Consider the following 23,790-nt stretch of genomic DNA (forward strand, 5'->3'; position numbering starts at 1 on the left):
GATTGGCGATGTGAAAGCTGAGAATATAGGGTTACATAAGTTACAGTACTGTTCAACGGTTTCAGTCCCTCCTATTCCTCCATGGTTTTTCCCTATACCAGATGTAGATTTAGGCATTCACAAGGAAATCAAAAATAAATTAAAGGAAGTAGCAGTGAGGGATATTGTTAAATATTATCTGGATATGCATTTTTCTGATCATACATTCATATTTACAGATGGTTCCAAGGATCCAAAGACAGGACACGCTGGGTCAGCAGTATATACTCCAAAGAATGGGGTAATATGCAGATAGTTTATCAGTATACACAACAGAGCTGGTTGCAATTTTGTTGGCCTTGGAATGGGTAGAGGGAAATGATTTAAAGGGGTGGTATAATGCCCTTTCCACAAGATGTAAAATAAGTCTCTGATGTCCCCAGAGTGTGTGTGTGAAGTTTTAGCTCAAAATACCCCACAGATATTTTTATATAGCATGTTAAAATGGTCACTTTTTGAGGGTGAGCAAAAACGCACTGTTTTTTGTCTGTCCCTTTAAATGCAAATGAGCTGCTGCTCCCGGCACAGCGGGCGGAGCTTCAACAGCTTGTGTCCTTTTACCTCACACACACATGCACTGAAAATTTCTCTCAACTTTTAGCCTTTTATGTTCAAACTGGAGTCAGACAATGATGGAGAGACTCAAGAAGAAGTAACAACATGTAGAAGCAACAGGACATTTCTGAATGGTTAGTTGATGAATTTATGAAGCTGATGTGTAGTTATTTTCTAGTCATTGATTAGCATATTCTGTCTTGATAATCTATAAATCGTGTTCAGGGGGCGGGGTTTATGTAAATTCTAGGGATGGTGATGTCACTAACCCGGGAGGAATGTGGTGTAGTCTCTACCAGCCGTTTGTTGTAGTCCTTAAAAAGCGATTTCTTTAAAAGCAAATATCTCCCTTTGCTTTGAACTTTGAGCGTCGTAACTTTGCAGATGTTGTTTATGCTCAAACAGCAACATTACACACTAACTAAAGCTAGAGAAGTGAAATCATATTCAACCACCTCTTTAAATAACTCTGATAGTTATTCAGCTTTAGAAAGCATGAAATCTGTGAAATCTATAAGAAATGATATAATTCATAAAATGTGTATGGTTTTGTATAAGTTAAATGCAAAGGAATTAAAATCAGGTTTCTTTGGGAACCTGCACATGTTGGAGTGAATGAGGAGGTTGATAAACTTGCAAAACAAACACTGAAACACAATAGAATATTACAAGTTCCATATAGCAAATCTGAAGCTAAAATGTTCATTAAAACATATGCAAGATCAACATGGCAGGAGTATTGGGTGGATCATGACAAAGGGAGACATTTATATAATATACAACCAGAAGTGGATATAGGAAGGACAGAGTAGAAGAGAGGAAAGTATAATTACACGGTTAAGAATAGGACACACAGGGCTCAATTCTTCATTGAAGATAATAGGGAAACATCCAACATTGTAGTCATTTAGATACTGTAGAGCATATTTTATTTCATTGCAAAAAGTACAGTCAAGAAAGAAATCAGCTTTTTCAGTCTCTCAGAATGGTCAATCAGAATAATTTTACAATGCAAGGTTTATTAGGGAAAACATCCAGTAACATTTATCACTTTGTTATTACGTTTCTGAGAGACACAGACTTAGCCAAAAGGATTTAATTAGTTTTTTTAGTTTTTTATTACTAGTGAAGTTCCAACATCTCCTGATTCACACTCCAGCCCAGTCGGTGGCGGTAATGCACCGTTAAGTTGGTTTGCCAACCGCCATAAAAAAAAAGAAGAAGAAGAGGATCACTACCGTGAGGCATTACATAAACACACTAAATAATCTTTTAGTGTACGTATTTTTATTTGTATCGTTACTGTCTACTGTACGCCAGCATGAGGGACAGGACCTGCAAAGTTGTGGTGAGTTTAGTTAGTTAGCATTATCGTTCACTTTAGCTAGGCTACTGTAGCCTTCATATGGTATGAGTCATATCAAGCATGTTATGATGCCACTGTCAAAACAATATTTAGCCTAGGCATACCTCTTCATGCATTTACTGAACATTTGTGTAATAATTCACGGCAAGTTAATAAACTGAATATGATGGTGGTCCAAGAGCAGACAATATAAAATACACGATGATAAATATAAAATTCAATACCTATATAAAACACTATTATTTACACGATTACTACTGAAAAAACTGCTATTAACTGCACATTCACTATATAAAATTCACTGGAGGGAAAAGTTTGCGTGGCCGTCGTCTTCTTCTTCTTCTTCTTCTTCTTCCTTTTTTTTTGGCGATTTGCATCGATTTCGTGCATTACCGCCACCTACTGTGAACTTGATCCAGAGACTCTAACAACTACCCACTCCCCATCCTCACCCACTATAGTAAAACATTATGCTACAGCCAGCGCTGCGTGTTCAGCTCCTCTGGCTTAAAAAAAAAAAAAACTTCCTTTCAAATCCTATTAATTAACCCTGTATTCTCCAAATATTTAAATAAAGCTTCTCTATTATCAAGTTCCTTTTCTGTTTTTAATATATTTCTCAAAGTTATGTCAGTCTCCTCTTTCCTCAGAATCTCATCAAATAATTGATCTCTATCCTCTTTATATCTTTCACAATACATGATAACATGTTCTACTGTTTCAATTTCTCTTTTGAGTCCTGTCGGATGCTTAGACATTAATTTCAATGTTTTATTAAGTCCTGTATGTCCTATTCTAAGTCTAGATAATATGTTTTCCTCCCTTCTTCTTTGACCTGAGTACCTCTTTTTCCCCACTTTTGGTTGGATTGCATACATATGTCTACCCTTACTTCCTGTATCCCACATTTGTTGCCATCTTTGATTTATTTGTTTTTTAATTATAGCTTTAATTTCATCTCTACTATGTGTTATTTCCATTTCTATTCTGTCCTCCTGCAATGCTTGTTTCGCCATTTTATCTGCTGCCCAGTGGCGGAGCCAGGAATCTTTCATAGGGGTGGCCAGGCAAGGGCCAGCAGCCAGTCTGGGGTGGCACAGAAATATTAATTATTTTATCATAAAAAATAATTTGACTATAATGTATTGGACTGTTTTAGTGCCTACACAACTGAATAAAGTTATATATTATATAACTATATATATTATAATACTGAGTGAATTTTATATTTTTTTATTATTACCCACCACCTCATATTAAAATTAATTAAATAGTAATAAAAGGGCACGCACTATAGCTAAAGTTCAACTTGCTCAGCTTGGTTCTGGTTCTCAAAATCTCTAATAGCTTGTTCTATTGTTGCATCTTCATGGATGAGATAACATGCAGATAATACTGTAGTCCAAAGATTATTCAACCTTCAATGCGTTTTATATAATCAATGAACTCTTCAACCAATTCTGAGTTTGTCAAAAAAAAGTTTAACTTTCTATATTAGTTGTCAAAATAAATAATTGCAACAGTTCTATCATACCTAAATTAAAAAGGAAAACAAAAGTTCTCTTTTGAATCCCCATGTGCAAGAATGTGAACAAGGCGGAAGTCAACAGCACATAATGTAAAATGTTATATTTTTCATAATGTAATGTTGCCAGAATGTAAAATTAAGTTATTTTATGGATTTAAAAATGATCCATTTTTGTTTGTCCTTTACAAATTAACGCAAAATGAATGCCTATCGTCTAGTACAAATGCACAGTGCTCACATTTATTTGGACATTAAAACATTACATATCAGTTTGTGCCTTATATTGTGATCTCACATTGCAGAATATTTTAATCCAGACACATGTGATGCATATATAACAAATACATGCATGCAGTTTTGACAGCTTTAATCGCCTTTTTGATTCATGAGTTAATTGACGACAGAACTACGGCTACAGCACGCCGCATTTGCACGTGATGTGTGTACCGCAAGCACAGTACAACAGCCGTCAGCCGTATGACAGGAAAGTTCGTTAGTTTTACTGACATTTGGCCTGACAACATCTCATCTTCCCGAAGATAGTCAACTGAATAAGGACAACGCGCTTTTCTCAGCATCTGACAGAAGTGTCACAAGCTTTCACACACATCTTCTAAAATAAAAGTAGCATCAGAAAAAAAGAGAATTACGTTTGTTGTTGACTGCACACTATTCGACTTCCTCAAAACGGTCTTGCAACCCACCAGTTGAGATTGACTCTATATTTACTATGTGCATATCACTGTCTGATGTTCTGCTGAAGCTCATTCAGCACTTGCTCATTTCCGCACTCGTTTGGCTTGCGCCTGGCGCTGAGGTGAAGTTGGAGTGTGCATCTGAAAAGTCACACGTTTTTTGTGGTCTTAAAGAGACGGTTCAGCGTTTTAAAAAAACGCGATTTTTGTCAATAAAAAAAGAGACAGAAACAGCAGTTGTGAGAGGGGTGGCCAAGCTTAGACCCCGGCCACCCCTGGCCACCCCCTAGCTCCGCCACTGCTGCTGCCTCATTCCCTTTTACCCCAACATGAGCTGGTACCCACACGAGTATTACCCTCACTCTTTCCTGCTGTAACATATATAAGCGTGGCCGTCGTCAGATTTAGAAGTCGCTCAAAAGGCTCTTTCGCGGTTGTGGCTTCAGTCGACTTCAGTGAGGCGCGGTGGTTTATGGGATGAGTAGTTCCTTCGCTCTTGTACCTTTGACTTTTTTTGGATTTTCTCTTCGTTTTTTTCACTGGAAATGATATGTTGTATGCTTATGAGTTCAGCCGTAGCTGGTTATCCTCAGACATGCTCTAAAACTCTTTAGATACGGATTTTTCCAAAACGTCAATGGGAGAAATGAATGGGAAACTTACTTCCGGCAACTAAGCTCTCTCGGGCTGTGGGCGGGACTGTGATGCTCTATAGGAAGTGCCAAGGCTCTCCGTAGACGGGCTCTGACCATAGTAGGATTTGTAAAACACAATGGAGAGAGTATGTCATGAACTGGTGCACCAATATCTGTATCCACATTCTGTCTGATGAGCTGATAAATATAGCTTGATATTCACATGTTAAAAACGTGTTTCTTTAAGAAATAGAGCTCATAATCTAATGCTTTCCATTTATGTTGGCACTAGATGATGGCAAAAACATCTAAATATAGGCAGAAACAGTTAAACGTACAGTATGGAATTTTTCGCCACTAGGGGTCGCTAACCTCTTTACAATAACAAAGGCGTAGTTTGATGACGCAACATTTGCTAAGAATTATGGATCTTGTCGTCAACGTCAAGCCGACCGATCTAATAATGTTTATGGATGACTGAATACATCGATGCTTTTATCATGACTGTGATATAAAGCAGTTCGGGATTGCTAAGAGACAGCTATCAGCTCCACACACGACGCGAGTCCCTCGGATATAAAAGGAATATGGACATTTCATTCTACCGAACTACACGCAAGTGCAGGATTACAACTCACAGGTCAGTTTATTAGACAAATTAAACTTGTGAGGTAACGTAGCGCTGTTTCACTTGGTCTAACATTACACTATCACACTAAACTGCATTTGAATGTGTTGAAATGTATGTGTTAGTTTGTCTGTATGAGGCTAGCAGTAAACTAGATCAACATTAGAATAACATACAGATCATATTCTGACATTTTATCATTGTTGAACTATATAACATTGATTAGTTTTATGTAAATGTGCTCACCTGTTTAATAAAGTACATGTAGGAGCGGTCGAAGTCTCGGACGTGGAGCTCTCGTTTATATACTGTCTATGGGAGCTCTCTGCATCTCGAAAACACCGCGCTGATATTGATTCTCGTTTTAGTTCTCCTTTTTTATCCAAAGTCTGCTTGCCATGGTCCATAATGTTTGAACGAAACAACAACAGCGTGCAGATAGACATTGCGAACTACACAGTTGTCTGCGTCTGTCGCCTTGGTTACTATCAGACGGCTCTGGTTCATAGCTCTGGTTGCCATGGCAGCACGAGCGGAAACCAGGGACAACGCGGATATGACGCCATTGACGGCGACAAAACGGAAATAAAGAAACAGGACGTGTCTTCGAATTAAATTACAAATTTCTCCTGGTTTGAAAGTTGTTGGAAACAGTCGGGATAATGTAAGTACACAACTAAAAAAAAATATATAACATAGATATAGTGATTTTTGCTATTTTTAAAGCAAAAAAGTTACATATTGTGCCTTTAAAAATCCAATACAAGTGAGCTAAAAATCCCTAACATCAGCTGATATGAGACCAATATTTCATCATGCTTCCCTAGTTATGGTTTTGTGTGGTTTAATAGATTGTGTTTTAACATTGTTGCGTCATAATTCTGTTTCTCATGTTGGCATGCAGTGAAGTGTTGTTGTTCCATGCCTTTGTTCACTCTTACGTCTATGGTGGCCCATAAAAGCTCAAAGGTCTAAGCGACAAACGGATGATTTTAATGAGTGGGTTTTCATTTTGATTAACTATAAACCTTTTTATGAGCTCAAATCGTTAATCTGTAACTTTTGATTTGCACATTCTAGCATCAAGCAGTTTTGATGTCTGTCATCATGCATGATCAATATTACAGGTTTAGCCACATGCACTCGTTCTTAGAAAAACTATCTCTCTCTCTCTCTCTCTCTCTCTCTCACACACACACACACACACACACACACGCACACTCTCACACACACACAAGCACACAGGCACTTCAGCGTCCTCTGTTTGTGTTGTCATTCAGGCCCTGACTCATGGAGCAAAAACCAAACCAATCATCTCATAATCATTTAGTTTGCTGTAACTTTCAGTAAATTGTGATTCAGACGGTCTCTCCTGGTGGTTTGTTCCCACATGGAAATAACCTATATAAACATATATGTTTTAATATAGGTTTTGATATAGGCTTTTAATATATGTGACATATATAAAATTGGCCGTTTTCCTATATTATATGTACATATATGTTCACCTATATATGAACCTATATGTTCACCTATATATGCACCTAGCCTATATATTTACCTATATATTAGTAAAATTATTAAAATCCATAGCTACTCACTGTAAAAAAAAATCCTGTATACAAACGGTAAATCTCTGGCAGCAGTTTCCAGACGGATTCTGTTAAATTACGGCAAATAACCATTTCACAAAATTACAGGCAAAAAACATAAAAATACAGAATTGACTTTACAGTCAAAATGTATTAAATTACAGTACATTACTGTTGATAATGGCTTATTAAACCGTGGAAAAACAGATAAATTATGTCAAATTACATTAAAAAAAACATTTAACTTTCAGGTTAAACTGTAAATTTAGGGTTTTATAAAGTTATTGAACTGAAGGTGAAGGTCATTCATCCAGCAAGAATTTTCCATCAGGTAGGCTGAGATGCGAGCAGCAACCGTCAGATCCTCTGGCTGGAATGAAAGGTAGAGATATATGTCATTAAGTGATAGGAAAACCCATGTTTCTAAATGACAGAGCCTAGTTACAATACAAAACAAAAAAAACACTAGATGGGTGGAATCTAACACAATCGTGGTCTTACTGTAGCAAAACCAAACCTTGTGCAGCTCCAGTGGCCTCACAAGGATCAAATGAATATTCACATGGGAAAATATAGTATAAAACAAATTAAATTTTCTGCCACTTTTAGTGCAATCATATGGAATCAGAAGACTCATCGCGTACACACACACACACACAAAGCCCTGAATGTGCAGCAACGGAGATTTGGAAAAATATTAATAAAATATACATGAAATTATAGGAGAATAAGACAATGAAATAATGATCAAAATGAGCATCTATTTGCAAGACAAGATTAAAAGACTATAGCCTATGCAATAAAAAAGAATTCAATACAGGCCTACTGTAGCCTATGTAGGGTAGGCTACTGTATGTACAAATACTATTATTTAACCTTAAAAAAAACTCACTTTAACCCCCACATGCTTAATAATCTGTAAGGACAACATATTGAATAGATGCAGATTTCTGCAGTTATACCTTCTTTTCTTTGTTTTCTAATTTCACAGAAAAAATCTGTAAAATATTACTTTGTAAAAATACAGACAAGTTCCTTTTAAAAATGTAAAATTGATGTAAAACCAAAATACAAGCAATTACCTGTAAATTTAGTGGACCTTTAAATTACAGCAAATATCTGTTAAATAACAGACATTCACTGTAATGACAAAACGGTAAAATTCTGTAAAAAAAAAACAGACCATTACCTGTAAAATTACACTTTTTTTGACAGTGTAGGCAACATAAATAAAAGCCCAAAATGTAGAAATTTACATTATTTATTTACTTAAGAACAATCAAATAGTACAAGAACAAAAATAAGACAAAAAACTAAAAAAAAAAAAAAAAAAAAATTCTTTTTGATCTCAGCTCCGTGAGCTTCGAATTGATATGCCTATCTGAGCTAGGCATCATGTATGACAGTTGCCAAAGTGAGATGTGAGCTACAAAATGACCATCCTGCCATGAGCTATATAGGAGACATATCTTGTATGTACATATAGGGCTTATATGTGGATATAAAGAAGCAATACAGGAGACCTATATGGCCTGTATGTGCACATACATGCACCTCAATTTTGCCTATATGTGGCATATATACGCATATATGCAGCATATATATTATCATATATGTGCATACATGCTGTATATATGTGCATATAAACTGCATATAGGTTTCATATATGCGCATATATCCTCATATAGGTTCTTTCCATGTGGGTTTTCAGAAACGGGGTTAAAGTTTGTCATCTTGCTTCCTGGAAAGTCATGAAGGAATGTACAACCTGTTGAAGGAGGAAAAGTTGCTGTCAAACTTTGACAAATTCCAGATCTCTCTCTATCTCTCTCTCTCTTCTTCTCTAGGACAGCATGCCGGTAGAGAGAATGCGAATGAGGCCGTGGTTGGAAGAGCAGATAAACTCGTGTAAAATACCGGGGCTGAAATGGGTCAACAAGGTACTGTGACTGTGCTAATCTTTTTATAGCATTTAATTTGTGAAAACTACAATCGCCATGAGCACGATGCTATTATCTGTGAAGCGTTTCGTCATTTTAAAGTGCACATACACTGTGTGTGTGTCTTGATCCGTGACATGTTTTGCATGTTCTTTGCCTGCAGGAGAAGAGAATATTCCAGATTCCATGGATGCATGCTGCGCGACACGGCTGGGACGTGGAGAAAGATGCTCCTCTCTTCCGAAACTGGGCCATAAACACAGGTGCAGTCAGCATGAAACACTGACATATATGCATGTGAACATAAACACACACACATACAGACAGAACGTTTGTGTGAAAATCTCATTCTCTGAACAAAATAGTGTGTTCACCTGTTTAAAACGCAGCGTGCTGTTGTTGTTGGCAAAAGCTGTTGCATTGTGGTTGTTTGGGAGTTTTGAATGTTTGCTGGGGTTTCTAGTGGATTTCTGGGGTTTTCTGGGAGGATGCAAGGGTTTAACTAGCTGGTTGATGGGGTGTTCTGGGAGGGCGCTAGGGTTTTACTAGTTGGTTGATGGCGTGTTCTGGGAGGATGCTAGGGTTTTACTAGTTGGTTGATGGCGTGTTCTGGGAGGATGCTAGGGTTTTACTAGTTGGTTGATGGCGTGTTCTGGGAGGATGCTAGGGTTTTACTAGTTGGTTGATGGGGTGTTCTGGGAGGATGCTAGGGTTTTACTAGTTGGTTGATGGGGTGTTCTGGGAGGATGCTAGGGTTTTACTAGTTGGTTGATGGCGTGTTCTGGGAGGATGCTAGGGTTTTACTAGTTGGTTGATGGCGTGTTCTGGGAGGATGCTAGGGTTTTACTAGTTGGTTGATGGGGTGTTCTGGGAGGATGCTAGGGTTTTACTAGTTGGTTGATGGCGTGTTCTGGGAGGATGCTAGGGTTTTACTAGTTGGTTGATGGCGTGTTCTGGGAGGATGCTAGGGTTTTACTAGTTGGTTGATGGGGTGTTCTGGGAGGGCGCTAGGGTTTTACTAGTTGGTTGATGGGGTGTTCTGGGAGGATGCTAGGGTTTTACTAGTTGGTTGATGGCATGTTCTGGGAGGATGCTAGGGTTTTACTAGTTGGTTGATGGCGTGTTCTGGGAGGATGCTAGGGTTTTACTAGTTGGTTGATGGCGTGTTCTGGGAGGATGCTAGGGTTTTACTAGTTGGTTGATGGGGTGTTCTGGGAGGGCGCTAGGGTTTTACTAGTTGGTTGATGGGGTGTTCTGGGAGGATGCTAGGGTTTTACTAGTTGGTTGATGGGGTGTTCTGGGAGGGCGCTAGGGTTTTACTAGTTGGTTGATGGCGTGTTCTGGGAGGGCGCTAGGGTTTTACTAGTTGGTTGATGGCGTGTTCTGGGAGGGCGCTAGGGTTTTACTAGTTGGTCGATGGGGTGTTCTGGGAGGACGCTAGGGTTTTACTAGTTGGTCGATGGGGTGTTCTGGGAGGACGCTAGGGTTTTACTAGTTGGTTGATGGGGTGTTCTGGGAGGATGCTAGGGTTTTACTAGTTGGTTGATGGGGTGTTCTGGGAGGACGCTAGGGTTTTACTAGTTGGTTGATGGGGTGTTCTGGGAGGACGCTAGGGTTTTACTAGTTGGTTGATGGCGTGTTCTGGGAGGATGCTAGGGTTTTACTAGTTGGTTGATGGGGTGTTCTGGGAGGGCGCTAGGGTTTTACTAGTTGGTTGATGGGGTGTTCTGGGAGGATGCTAGGGTTTTACTAGTTGGTTGATGGCGTGTTCTGGGAGGATGCTAGGGTTTTACTAGTTGGTTGATGGGGTGTTCTGGGAGGACGCTAGGGTTTTACTAGTTGGTCGATGGGGTGTTCTGGGAGGACGCTAGGGTTTTACTAGTTGGTCGATGGGGTGTTCTGGGAGGACGCTAGGGTTTTACTAGTTGGTTGATGGGGTGTTCTGGGAGGGCGCTAGGGTTTTACTAGTTGGTTGATGGGGTGTTCTGGGAGGGCGCTAGGGTTTTACTAGTTGGTTGATGGGGTGTTCTGGGAGGGCGCTAGGGTTTTACTAGTTGGTTGATGGCGTGTTCTGGGAGGGCGCTAGGGTTTTACTAGTTGGTTGATGGGGTGTTCTGGGAGGGCGCTAGGGTTTTACTAGTTGGTTGATGGGGTGTTCTGGGAGGACGCTAGGGTTTTACTAGTTGGTTGATGGGGTGTTCTGGGAGGGCGCTAGGGTTTTACTAGTTGGTTGATGGCGTGTTCTGGGAGGACGCTAGGGTTTTACTAGTTGGTCGATGGGGTGTTCTGGGAGGACGCTAGGGTTTTACTAGATGGTCGATGGGGTGTTCTGGGTGGACGCTAGGGTTTTACTAGTTGGTTGATGGGGTTTTCTGGGAGGACGCTAGGGTTTTACTAGTTGGTTGATGGGGTGTTCTGGGTGGACGCTAGGGTTTTACTAGTTGGTCGATGGGGTGTTCTGGGAGGACGCTAGGGTTTTACTAGTTGGTCGATGGGGTTTTCTGGGAGGACGCTAGGGTTTTACTAGTTGGTCGATGGGGTGTTCTGGGAGGACGCTAGGGTTTTACTAGTTGGTCGATGGGGTGTTCTGGGTGGACGCTAGGGTTTTACTAGTTGGTCGATGGGGTGTTCTGGGTGGACGCTAGGGTTTTACTAGTTGGTTGATGGGGTTTTCTGGGAGGATGCTAGGGTTTTACTAGTTGGTCGATGGGGTGTTCTGGGTGGACGCTAGGGTTTTACTAGTTGGTCGATGGGGTGTTCTGGGAGGATGCTAGGGTTTTACTAGTTGGTCGATGGGGTGTTCTGGGTGGACGCTAGGGTTTTACTAGTTGGTTGATGGGGTTTTCTGGGAGGACGCTAGGGTTTTACTAGTTGGTTGATGGGGTGTTCTGGGAGGACGCTAGGGTTTTACTAGTTGGTTGATGGGGTTTTCTGGGAGGACGCTAGGGTTTTACTAGTTGGTTGATGGGGTGTTCTGGGAGGACGCTAGGGTTTTACTAGTTGGTTGATGGGGTTTTCTGGGAGGACGCTAGGGTTTTACTAGTTGGTCGATGGGGTGTTCTGGGAGGACGCTAGGGTTTTACTAGTTGGTCGATGGGGTGTTCTGGGTGGACGCTAGGGTTTTACTAGTTGGTCGATGGGGTGTTCTGGGTGGACGCTAGGGTTTTACTAGTTGGTCGATGGGGTGTTCTGGGTGGACGCTAGGGTTTTACTAGTTGGTCGATGGGGTGTTTTGGGTGGACGCTAGGGTTTTACTAGTTGGTTGATGGCGTGTTCTGGGAGGATGCTAGGGTTTTACTAGTTGGTTGATGGGGTGTTCTGGGAGGACGCTAGGGTTTTACTAGCTGGTTGATGGGATGTTCTGGGAGGACGCTAGGGTTTTACTAGCTGGTTGATGGGGTGTTCTGGGTGGACGCTAGGGTTTTACTAGTTGGTCGATGGGGTGTTCTGGGAGGACGCTAGGGTTTTACTAGTTGGTTGATGGCGTGTTCTGGGAGGATGCTAGGGTTTTACTAGTTGGTTGATGGGGTGTTCTGGGAGGACGCTAGGGTTTTACTAGTTGGTTGATGGGGTGTTCTGGGAGGACGCTAGGGTTTTACTAGTTGGTTGATGGGGTGTTCTGGGAGGACGCTAGGGTTTTACTAGTTGGTTGATGGCGTGTTCTGGATGCTAGGGTTTTACTAGTTGGTTGATGGGGTGTTCTGGGAGGACGCTAGGGTTTTACTAGTTGGTTGATGGGGTGTTCTGGGAGGACGCTAGGGTTTTACTAGTTGGTTGATGGGGTGTTCTGGGAGGACGCTAGGGTTTTACTAGTTGGTTGATGGCGTGTTCTGGATGCTAGGGTTTTACTAGTTGGTTGATGGGGTGTTCTGGGAGGACGCTAGGGTTTTACTAGTTGGTTGATGGGGTGTTCTGGGAGGACGCTAGGGTTTTACTAGTTGGTTGATGGGGTGTTCTGGGAGGACGCTAGGGTTTTACTAGTTGGTTGATGGCGTGTTCTGGGAGGATGCTAGGGTTTTACTAGTTGGTTGATGGGGTGTTCTGGGAGGACGCTAGGGTTTTACTAGTTGGTTGATGGGGTGTTCTGGGAGGACGCTAGGGTTTTACTAGTTGGTTGATGGGGTGTTCTGGGAGGACGCTAGGGTTTTACTAGCTGGTTGATGGGATGTTCTGGGAGGACGCTAGGGTTTTACTAGCTGGTTGATGGGGTGTTCTGGGTGGACGCTAGGGTTTTACTAGTTGGTCGATGGGGTGTTCTGGGAGGACGCTAGGGTTTTACTAGTTGGTTGATGGCGTGTTCTGGGAGGATGCTAGGGTTTTACTAGTTGGTTGATGGGGTGTTCTGGGAGGACGCTAGGGTTTTACTAGTTGGTTGATGGGGTGTTCTGGGAGGACGCTAGGGTTTTACTAGTTGGTTGATGGGGTGTTCTGGGAGGACGCTAGGGTTTTACTAGTTGGTTGATGGCGTGTTCTGGATGCTAGGGTTTTACTAGTTGGTTGATGGGGTGTTCTGGGAGGACGCTAGGGTTTTACTAGTTGGTTGATGGGGTGTTCTGGGAGGACGCTAGGGTTTTACTAGTTGGTTGATGGGGTGTTCTGGGAGGACGCTAGGGTTTTACTAGTTGGTTGATGGCGTGTTCTGGATGCTAGGGTTTTACTAGTTGGTTGATGGGGTGTTCTGGGAGGACGCTAGGGTTTTACTAGTTGGTTGATGGCGTGTTCTGGGAGGATGCTAGGGTTTTACTAGTTGGTTGATGGGGTGTTCTGGGAGGACGCTAGGGTTTTACTAGTTGGTTGATGGCGTGTTCTGGGAGGACGCTAGGGTTTTACTAGTTGGTTGATGGGGTGTTCTGGGAGGACGCTAGGGTTTTACTAGTTGGTTGATGGGGTGTTCTGGGAGGACGCTAGGGTTTTACTAGTTGGTTGATGGCGTGTTCTGGGAGGACGCTAGGGTTTTACTAGTTGGTTGATGGGGTGTTCTGGGAGGACACCTATTTTCCAAATCCAAAGAGTCCAACACTATATGAGATATATATATGAAATTCTCATTCTTATATATATTTTGAGTTTCTTCTACATCTGTATTTTCATAACTACTAAAGGCAGTACAGATATAAAAAGCTGAAGTGATCAAGAAATGTTATTCTATATTATAAGTGTATCTGGTTTTCCACTGCCATTTCTTTAGGTAAATATCAACCAGGTGACAAACCGGACCCCAAAACATGGAAGGCAAACTTCCGCTGTGCCATGAACTCCCTGCCTGACATAGAAGAGGTGAAGGACAAAAGCATCAAAAACGGACAAAACGCCTTCAGAGTTTACAAGATGCTGTCAGCGTCTGAGAGGCACTCAAAGAGAGGTCAGTCCATAACACATCCATACTGGCACTAGCAACGTTTACATGGACACGTTTACATTGTTTCAATACGATTGATGAATCCAAACATAGTGTTTACATGACCGCTAAAGAAAGTGATCGGGTTTATGTGTGCGTGTGTCACAAGCTTCAAATCAGAATAGATTTTACATCATGTACACACTGCACGAATCCTGCTGTTTGCGCTAACTATTCTCCTACATCGCTTCTCTTCTTTGTTTTAAAGAGCAGACTTTATATTTATCTATTTCGGGTCCTGATAAGGAAACACAAGACCCGTTGTGCCGTGCTGCGGGATGAGAGTCCGAAACATGAACTGTTGATTTGACCAATTCATTCTGATTTACGCGGTTACATGTGATTATTTTATTTATTCTGACTGTGCTACTAATCCGGTTACAATGGCATTATTAGGGTCCATGTAAACACTGCAACTCACTTCATCACACTCTTGTTTATATCAGTATTTTGCCTTATATTTATTTAAATATTTTCTGTTTAGATTTTAAGTTTTAGTATTTTTGTTGTGTGTTTTTGACATTTGTATTAGTTTATTTTTAAACAATACGTTTAAAGTTTTTATTAATTATTATTTCAGTTTAGTTATTTTAGTAGAACTTAAATTACACGAAACTAAGAAATGTCGCAACTAGCTTAATTTTAATTTTTTTTTTACATTTTAATTTATTTGTTAAAATTTAATTTATTTCAAGTGACACTTTTTTCATGGTTTTAGTGTTAGTTAACTATAATAATTCTGGTATGATCCCACTTAGTCTGCCCAAGTAACTGTTACTGATGTGTTTCACAAAAGCTGAGAAGAAAATATGTTCATGTCATATTTCACCCCCAATTATTTTTAGAAATAAATAAATGACATTTTCTACATTATTTATATATCCAGGACAATATAATGCATTTTCCTTCAACTTATCATTTCTGTAATGCAAACACTATACATATACACATTTTCAGGATTCATTGATGAATAAAAAGTTAATAAGAACAGCATTTATTCAAAACCCATTATTAATTGTTATTATTGTCACATTTAGCTGTGCCACATTTAGGATGTTTTTTTAAATGTAATTGTGTAATAATTTGTGTATATATTTGTTTTTACCGATTTATGTTGATTTAAATCAAAACATTATTAAAAAGAATCTAATGAGGATAATGAGAATTAAACATAAAAAAAAAACAATAATGAAACGTTTGCATCATGGTAAAACTAATGTAAATATAGAATTTATATAGAATTTAGTTATTTAAACATCTTAATGGCCCTAAAATGGCTTCATTATCATATAATTATAAAAAGCAAATATAATTTCAATGATATATGATATAATATATGAAAAAATATAATTAAATTTGATAATTTCCTATTTGATTTTGGGGTGAAAAAGCACATCATATGTTGAAATGTTCTTGACAGGTTTCTTGATTTGCATGCATTGATCTAGATGTGTGTGTCTGTGTTTCTCAAAGGAAGGAAGCGAGCAGCTGAAAAAGAAGAAAAGATAAAGGTATGGACTCTCACTTTTGGGTGTGTGTCGTTGTGTGTGCAGTCAGAAAAGCTGAAATGATAAAGGTTATTAGATGAATCGACACAGATGTGTGTGTGTGTGTGTGTTAAATCATGCCAAATGCACTTTTTTAGCCCTTAAATGCATTTTGTTGTATATTTGGAGTGCTTAGAAGTACAGAAAATATGAAATTATTCTCTTCAGGTGCTTCGTTGATATCTTTATATTCTGTTTTGGTCATATTTTTCAACCTGTTCCGATTTTTCTGTTATCTATGACGTTTTTTGAACTATTACGTCACAGTATTTGCAGCGGAACTGCCAAATAAGGACATTGACTTCCGGCCCACCACTTCGAGCAATCCGCCATTTTTATTTCTCGCTGCAATTTTGTAGTCCAAGCTAAAGGATGCAGAAGTTACGAGTAGTGATGGCAAAATGAGGCTTCCTGAACCACTGAGACCTCGCAGGCCATTGCTTCAGCTAAAGGTTCATTACTCGAAGCTTCATTCAGCATTGCTCACTAGTGACACCTAGCTACTGTGAAAAGAAATAGCAGACAAATTAATTCATTCTGAACCAGTGTCGCGCCCTCCCTCCCTCCCTAATTTTATAAAAAATATTTTTTTTATAAAAAAAATTATATTTTATAAAAATACTTTTATAAATAAAAATATTTATTTGTAATGTAAATATACAAATAAATATTTATATTTATTTGTATATTTATATTTAAATGTATATTTTATAAAAATATTTTTATAAATAAAAAATATTTATTTATTTATTTTGTACTCACTGTTGATGTCTGTAACCTTTCATTTGCAATAATAAAAAGACATGATTAGACATTTGTCCATTACTGTGTATAATATAAAAAAATGTATCTTTCTCTGTCTGAATTTACTTGTCCAGAGTCTCACACACAGTTAATTAATTATTCATAAATTGTTTGGATAGGGACAGTATGTACAACAACAGTAACACTGTTGAGTGCAGTGCTTATGTTAGAGGGAGTGTAATAAAGTACATTTATTAATTTAACAGATTATAGATAACAGATTAAAGTAAACTGCAACAGAATAGTCCGGAAGGAAGGAAAATAAAAATAGATTTTTTATTGAGAAACAGAATTATTTCAAGTGTTTTGGGGTTTAGACGATTCCTCTTCTTGGACAAAATCTCTCTAGCCTGGGAAAAGATCCTTTCACAAGGAACAGAGGATGCAGGGGAACGTAAAAATGGCAGTGGTACAAATGAGGACACTGATGCTTCTGTTGAGCCCAGACAAGGGGAGGATTCCCTCTTTCTTGCTGCTCCATTACCAGGAAAAAGGAAGAGTCACAAAAAGCAAACAAATCCAAAAGGGCAATCCAAATCAAAAAGCAGTCCAGTCCAGATGCAAAAATCCAGAGCAATCCAAATAATCTTATCTAATTAATATAACAAGACTATAAAATAGGCCTACTATAATAATAATATACTACTATTCTAACCTGATAATGTAATAATATACAGCCCTCACATATGACACAATAACGACAGTGACAATGATAGTTTTCTAACTCTCTGACTCTCTGACACAACAACTGCTTTTACTACTCCTGCAACACCCACAAGGTGGCGCGAGTTTCGAACCGCCTTTTATCCAGAAGCGACACTCAGACCGAACCGATGACGTATTTACACAAACCGAGGCCTCGTTTGTCATTAGTCACGTGATTTTCACGTTAACAACACAAGCCTCGAATCGCGGCTTCATCTGGCACGCCCACTTTTTCTCGACACACGCTCCGACGCCTCGCTTCAAATGTCACATCACTAGTTACGAGAGGGTAAGTTAAAATGTTCGGTTGTTGGATGTAGTAACCCACACGCTTCATTACACCGTCTAATGTAGATGAACTGCCGCGCTTGTGGCGCATGTTTAACTGAAAGAACGAGCAGAGAGAGAGACCCGGTCGCGCGCGCGCTCACTCTCTCTCTTCAGAGCCAGGCGAAAGTGTAAACAAGACTTCACCGTCTCCAAACTAGACGCTGTCTTGCTCTCTCTCCCTCGCACATATTAATCAAAATAAATCGACACGGTGGTAAAAGGTCGGAAGACCAAAGTTTCATGTGTAAATACAGTAACACACCATTGCGATACATCCATATGAAGACGTTGTTCTGCAGGTTCGTCGTCTTCATTTTCATCTCGCTCCTGCTCCGACTCTGGCTCGAACATGTAAGGCTGGCTGGACAAGTCTTCCGTTGTTGACATTTTGTTAATAACGTGTGAATAAAAAGTTTCTGTGCCGCTAGATAATCGTATCTCTGCTATCAGACTACAAAAATGGCCGAACGGGGTGGAGTTGAACCGAGTGTGGGCGGGGTATGAAGTGTCTCAATTGTATTTAAAGAGACCGCACCAAAACGAGTTGCTCTCAGACGCACATCAGAAAAGGGGCCTGTGGAGCTATAATAATGAGGAATTCAGACCCAAGCATTGCAGTTCTGCTTTATATAGACTACAAATGTATGATTTATATGTAAAAAGGAACAATTTAAAAGCATGATATGTCTCCTTTAACCACAGGCGGTGCGATCGTGTCCTGAGGCTTCCAGTTGGGAAAACAGCAACGGCTCGTCCCCAGTGACAGTCAAGCAGGAGGAGGATTACTATAGCACAGGTACAGAATATCCTGATCCACCCTGCACACCTGTGCCACGGTCATGTGACGTAATTCAGGTGGAACCGGTTCTCTACAGGACGGCAAGAAACTGTATCTGGTTTTTATCTCTACACTCATTTCACATTTTAGGTGTTCAGATTTAAAGATGTTCACACTTTTCTACACAACCAGGTGTTGATTCTCTAATGTTGAATCGACCGATAAATGACACCATTTTGACGAAAAACAGGACTTATCGACACTAATTCAACCAAATTACTGTTTTACTTAAAGGGATAGTTCACACAAAAATGCAAATTCTGTTATCATTTACTCGCCATCATGTTGTTCCAAACCTGAATGAGTTTCATTCTTCTAATGAACACAAAAGAAGATATTTTGAAGAATGTTGGGAATCAAACAGTTGTTGGACCCCATTGACTTCTATAGTAGGAAAACAAATACTATGGAAGTCAATGAGGACCAGAAACCATTTGGTTACCGACATTCTTCGAAATATCTTCTTTTGTGTTTAGCAGAAGAAAGAAACTACATGAGGGAGAGTAAATGATGACAGAATTTAAATATTTGGGTGAACTATCCAATCGCTGTTCAAGTCAGTGTTAAAAGTCATGCTTTTTAAAGAAAGAAACTTAAAATACCCCTGAAATACTCGTGAATTGCTTGATGCATTTTATTTTATTTTAGTTTAAAAAAACCCCGACCCGATCAGCCTGAAGGGGTTGTACTCGCTATAACCGCCTCGCTCTACATTATCCATTACTTACATGCAACTAAACCGAATCCTAATCCTATCCTAACCCTATAGTAAGTACATGTAGTTAATTAATATTTCTCAGTACTTAAATAGCCTATATAGTTACACTGTAACAATGACACCTTAAAATAAAGTGTAACCAAATTAAGCAGCATATTTTAATATTTCGAAGGATCATGTGACTGAAGATTTGTCAAAGTTTTATACTTGGGTTTAAGGCTGAATTGTGTTTGTGTTTGTGTCCAGATATTTCACCGGCGATCCGCAGGTCCAGTCTGCGCTCGGCCTTCAGGAAGTTCTCCGCAAAAAACTAGATCGACTTCTGACTCGCAAGATCCAGTTGCTCATTTCCAGTTTCCTATGAGGAAAGTATTATAATGTTCTATCATTTACAATGATTGTGCAATAGATATAAGTAAAGCAGTGTGAAAATGTAGCATTCATAAAAATGATTACTAATAGATATCAACTTTTTAGCAGTTATTAATGTACTATATTTGTATTGCAAGTTTTCTGAAATATGCAATGAACACAGTTCACATTTACACAGCAGAAATCTGAGCGATTGATAACAACTGAACAGTTTGGTTTTGTTGACATAGCAAGTGCTCTGAAGTGGAGAAAAAACTCGCAGACTATATGTATTATAATTTAAAAACGCAAATAGAGAAAATTTTACATTATGAAAAGCCAAATATCTGAAAATTGACCTGTGCACAGAAAAACATTGGTTTTGGTATTGCACAAGTTACAATGTGGTACAAAAAGTATAAAAAAAAGTATAAAATGTAAATTTTAGTCCAATGCAATAACAGTAACTGGCATTTTTGGGTGCAGGAAAATCCTCTCCGGGTCAAAATGACCTGAACACAATTTAAGGACAACATGCCCCACTATTGGGTCAATACGAACACCTTCCCTGTGACAACATGCCCCACTATTGGGTCAATACAAACACCTTCCCTGTGACAACATGCCCCACTATTGGGTCAATACAAACACCTTCCCTGTGACAACATGCCCCGCTATTGGGTCAATACAAACACCTTCCCTGTGACAACATGCCCCGCTATTGGGTCAATACAAACACCTTCCCTGTGACAACATGCCCCACTATTGGGTCAATACGAACACCTTCCCTGTGACAACATGCCCCACTATTGGGTCAATACAAACACCTTCCCTGTGACAACATGCCCCGCTATTGGGTCAATACAAACACCTTCCCTGTGACAACATGCCCCGCTATTGGGTCAATACAAACACCTTCCCTGTGACAACATGCCCCACTATTGGGTCAATACGAACACCTTCCCTGTGACAACATGCCCCGCTATTGGGTCAATACGAACACCTTCCCTGTGACAACATGCCCCACTATTGGGTCAATACAAACACCTTCCCTGTGACAACATGCCCCGGTCTTCCTCACACTCACCATCCTGATCTCTCGAGCTGCTTCTTCTCCTCTCTGTTTGCTTCGACAGGCCAGAATCACTCGCCCTCCTCTCGCTGCCATCGCAGACGCAGTCGCTTTCCCAATCCCAGTGTTCCCACCTGTCAGACACATGCAGGGATTATTATAATTATGGCACATGGAATATGTGTTCTGTATGATTCAGCGTAGACGGCACAGAATCACGGCTTCATGTGAAGTACTTGCGCTTGCTGAACCTCATTTAGACCTTTTGACCTCAATTGTCCACAGAAATATTTGAAGCTCAATTATATATTCATTATTAAAATGCCCATGGTTTCATATAACTTTCCCAGCTCAATAAATCACACTTTTCCCCCTCAAAATTCATTACACTTTTAATTTAAGTCATTTTGAGGCCCATTTCTCCACTGCATTATCTAGTATTATATGTCATGCAATGCTTATATTCATTTCAGTGTTATTTTAGTAATGTTGCAACACTAGTGTAGTTTTTATTAATATTTTTAATTATCTATTTTATTTTAATTTTAGTAATTTATTACATTTTACAATGCTTTTGTCATTTTTCTTAGCTTGTGTATATATATATATATCATAACAATCATGATATCTCTTTAATTTCACAGTTAAACGGAGATTGTTGCAGAATTCTCCTGCAGACTCAGACTCCATCTCGTCTCCTATTTCAGGAGATTTGCAAAGTCTGCAATCATAAGTCAGAGATCTCAATATGATCTCAAACACTTCTCATGAAACTCTTGCAAGACCCGAGCTGCTCTCCACACGGTGCTTTATCCTGATATCCAGTGTCTGTTGTCATCTCGCCCGAGGGATAAACATCTACGCAGTTGAACAACCTCTGAGGAATCATGCAGACTAAACGTTTGCACAAAAGTGTGTTTCACCTACCGGTCACAATGACGGTCTGATGCTCTGGAATGTGTGTGTTATGTAATGACATCTGGGTGATACACAACATTTACTACAGCTCAAAGTTGAAGAATCAGTGCACAGTCACTGTGTCTCAGGTCAAACGGCACAGCTCCTCACCTTTCCTCCAGTCCGTATCTCACAGCACACACAATGCATGTAATTCAAGAACTTGCTGGACTGGATTCCATAAAGATTATAACTTTATAAATGGCTGTAATGTAGTGAAATATCTTACATTTACTCTGTTTTGTTAGTGCTGTTTGCTAAGGCAAGCATATGCAAAGCAAACCTACAAGCTGTTTTTCAGAATGAATGCAACACTGTTTTTATTTCCTTTTAAGTGTTTGATAAAGCCTCATATTTGTTAAACAGTAAGAATAATTTCTGATATATTTGTCAGTGAAGCTGTAAATGTGTGTAATTTTAGATTTGTTTGAAATAAAGCTCTCCAACATTAATTTTTTTCCTTTCTAATAATGACTGTGATAGAAATATTTTATGTAATGGGTATTTTCAACATTAAATGTACAGAGAAACGCAGACTCTAAGGATGCTCAGGTCAAAGGCATATATACTGAACCAAAAAGTGCTTAACACAGTAGAATAACAGTCATGTGACCAGCTCAGATCATTACAAACCACTCACCAGAACAAATCACAGTGACATTGATTTTTACTCAACTGTATGATATAAATGTACATGTATCTTTCTATTCAGGAGACTCGCTCGGTTGTTGTGGCCAGTGATCTCCCGGCCGTGAATAAAACTTCATTTTTATGACAAAACTTTGACAAACAAAACTTTGTATTCATATTAAGAATTTCCACGACAATGACGTTGCACGTTTCGGTGTCAGAGGGTTCCTCCAGGGTTCCTCCAGGGTTCCTCCAGTTCCTCCAGCATTCATAATGTTGAACAATTATCTCCATAAATCAGAGAGACACTTATGACTTTATTGATTGGCCACTCCAGTCATTCAGTCATAAAAATAATGTGTGTATACACCCTTTCCAACACTGCATTCTATATGATATATGTGTGTGTGTGTGTGTATTTATGTATGTAAATGTATTACCCAGCAAACACAGAACGTTCCATGGTTCCCATTTGGTTATTATTTTAATAACCAAATTTTGTCACTTAAGGGAACCTTCCCAGGACGTTCCCTACAGGTTATTTTTAGGGTTTATGTTTAATAATAGGCCTATATGTTATTATGCTAAAATGTGTCATTTTTCAACAAAAAAAATAATATATATTTTGCAGATAGTTTATTAAAACCTGGATTAGATCGCGTTAAAATGCATTATAATTTTCAGCGTTCATAGTTCATGAACTCGTTCATATTTTGGGCGAACTTGAACTGCCTGATGAACGTTACTGTGAACTCGTTCATTCTAGTGTCTGTGAACGGCACGCACTCTCAGTTTAACTTCGTTCTTCGTTCTCCAGTCCTAAAACCCGGCTAAAACACACTGTAAACAGGCCTTAATATGTAGCGGAAAAACACCCAATCTGGCAACACGAGCCACCAGTGTCGCGCCGCCGCACGCGCCATCATAACAGAAAGCTGCATGTATGATCATTTAAACGAGTTTTATGACAAGGTTGGTGAGGATTGGGAAAAAAACTTACATTTCTGTGCAAACTTTGAAAGGAAAAGAAAATCCGCACTTGCTGAACCTGCCTGGTATATTTTTCCAGGATTCCAGTATTCCTTTTTAGTATAGGCTACTGAAAAACATTTGCACCTTAAGGGCTACTGTCCTGTTTTTCTTTTAATAATTCCTTATTAAAAACGACCATTCAAGCAGCACGTTTTTAATAATTGCTGTCTGTGGTTCTATATGGGCAGTGGAAATATTTTTGAAAAAAAAAAAAAAAAAAAAATAGCTTGTAGCAACATGGAAAAAAATAACTATGAACTAGTTCATTTTTGGAACTGTGAACTTAGTTCAAAATTTTGAAGTATGACCTATGAACTGAACTAGTTCATTTTAAAATTTGTGAACTGAACTTTGAAATATTTCATGTAGAAAGTGAACTTTCCCAACATTTACGCGTAGTATGAAAAGCATAGCCTACAAATCTTTCCTG

At 39.4% G+C, this 23,790-nt stretch overlaps 1 protein-coding gene across 3 annotated transcripts; it reads left to right on the forward strand.

Annotated features, from left to right (window-relative positions):
- The first annotated feature begins 1,751 nt into the window (after positions 1–1,751).
- Positions 1,752–22,478, forward strand: LOC311094884 (interferon regulatory factor 2-like). 3 transcript variants are annotated; one of them, XR_014608736.1, is made up of 8 exons: positions 1,752–1,942; positions 8,886–8,978; positions 9,142–9,241; positions 14,167–14,340; positions 15,850–15,887; positions 18,465–18,558; positions 19,565–19,687; positions 21,386–22,478. XR_014608736.1 is itself a non-coding variant. In XM_084133083.1 (8 exons), the coding sequence occupies exons 1-7, from the start codon at positions 1,916–1,918 to the stop codon at positions 19,630–19,632; spliced, it is 594 nt and encodes a 197-aa protein (XP_083989209.1). In that variant the 5' UTR covers positions 1,784–1,915; the 3' UTR covers positions 19,633–19,681; positions 21,384–21,518. The 3 variants fall into 3 exon arrangements, 2 of the variants coding, with proteins under 2 accessions (XP_083989209.1, XP_083989208.1); XM_084133083.1 differs by having other exon boundaries at positions 1,784–1,942; positions 19,565–19,681; positions 21,384–21,518; XM_084133082.1 differs by lacking the exon at positions 21,386–22,478 and having other exon boundaries at positions 1,784–1,942; positions 19,565–20,080.
- The last annotated feature ends 1,312 nt before the right edge of the window (positions 22,479–23,790 follow it).

The sequence above is a fragment of the Abramis brama genome (assembly GCF_963993115.1).
Source record: "Abramis brama genome assembly, chromosome: 13".
In the NCBI taxonomy this organism is placed as follows: Eukaryota; Metazoa; Chordata; class Actinopteri; order Cypriniformes; family Leuciscidae; genus Abramis; species Abramis brama.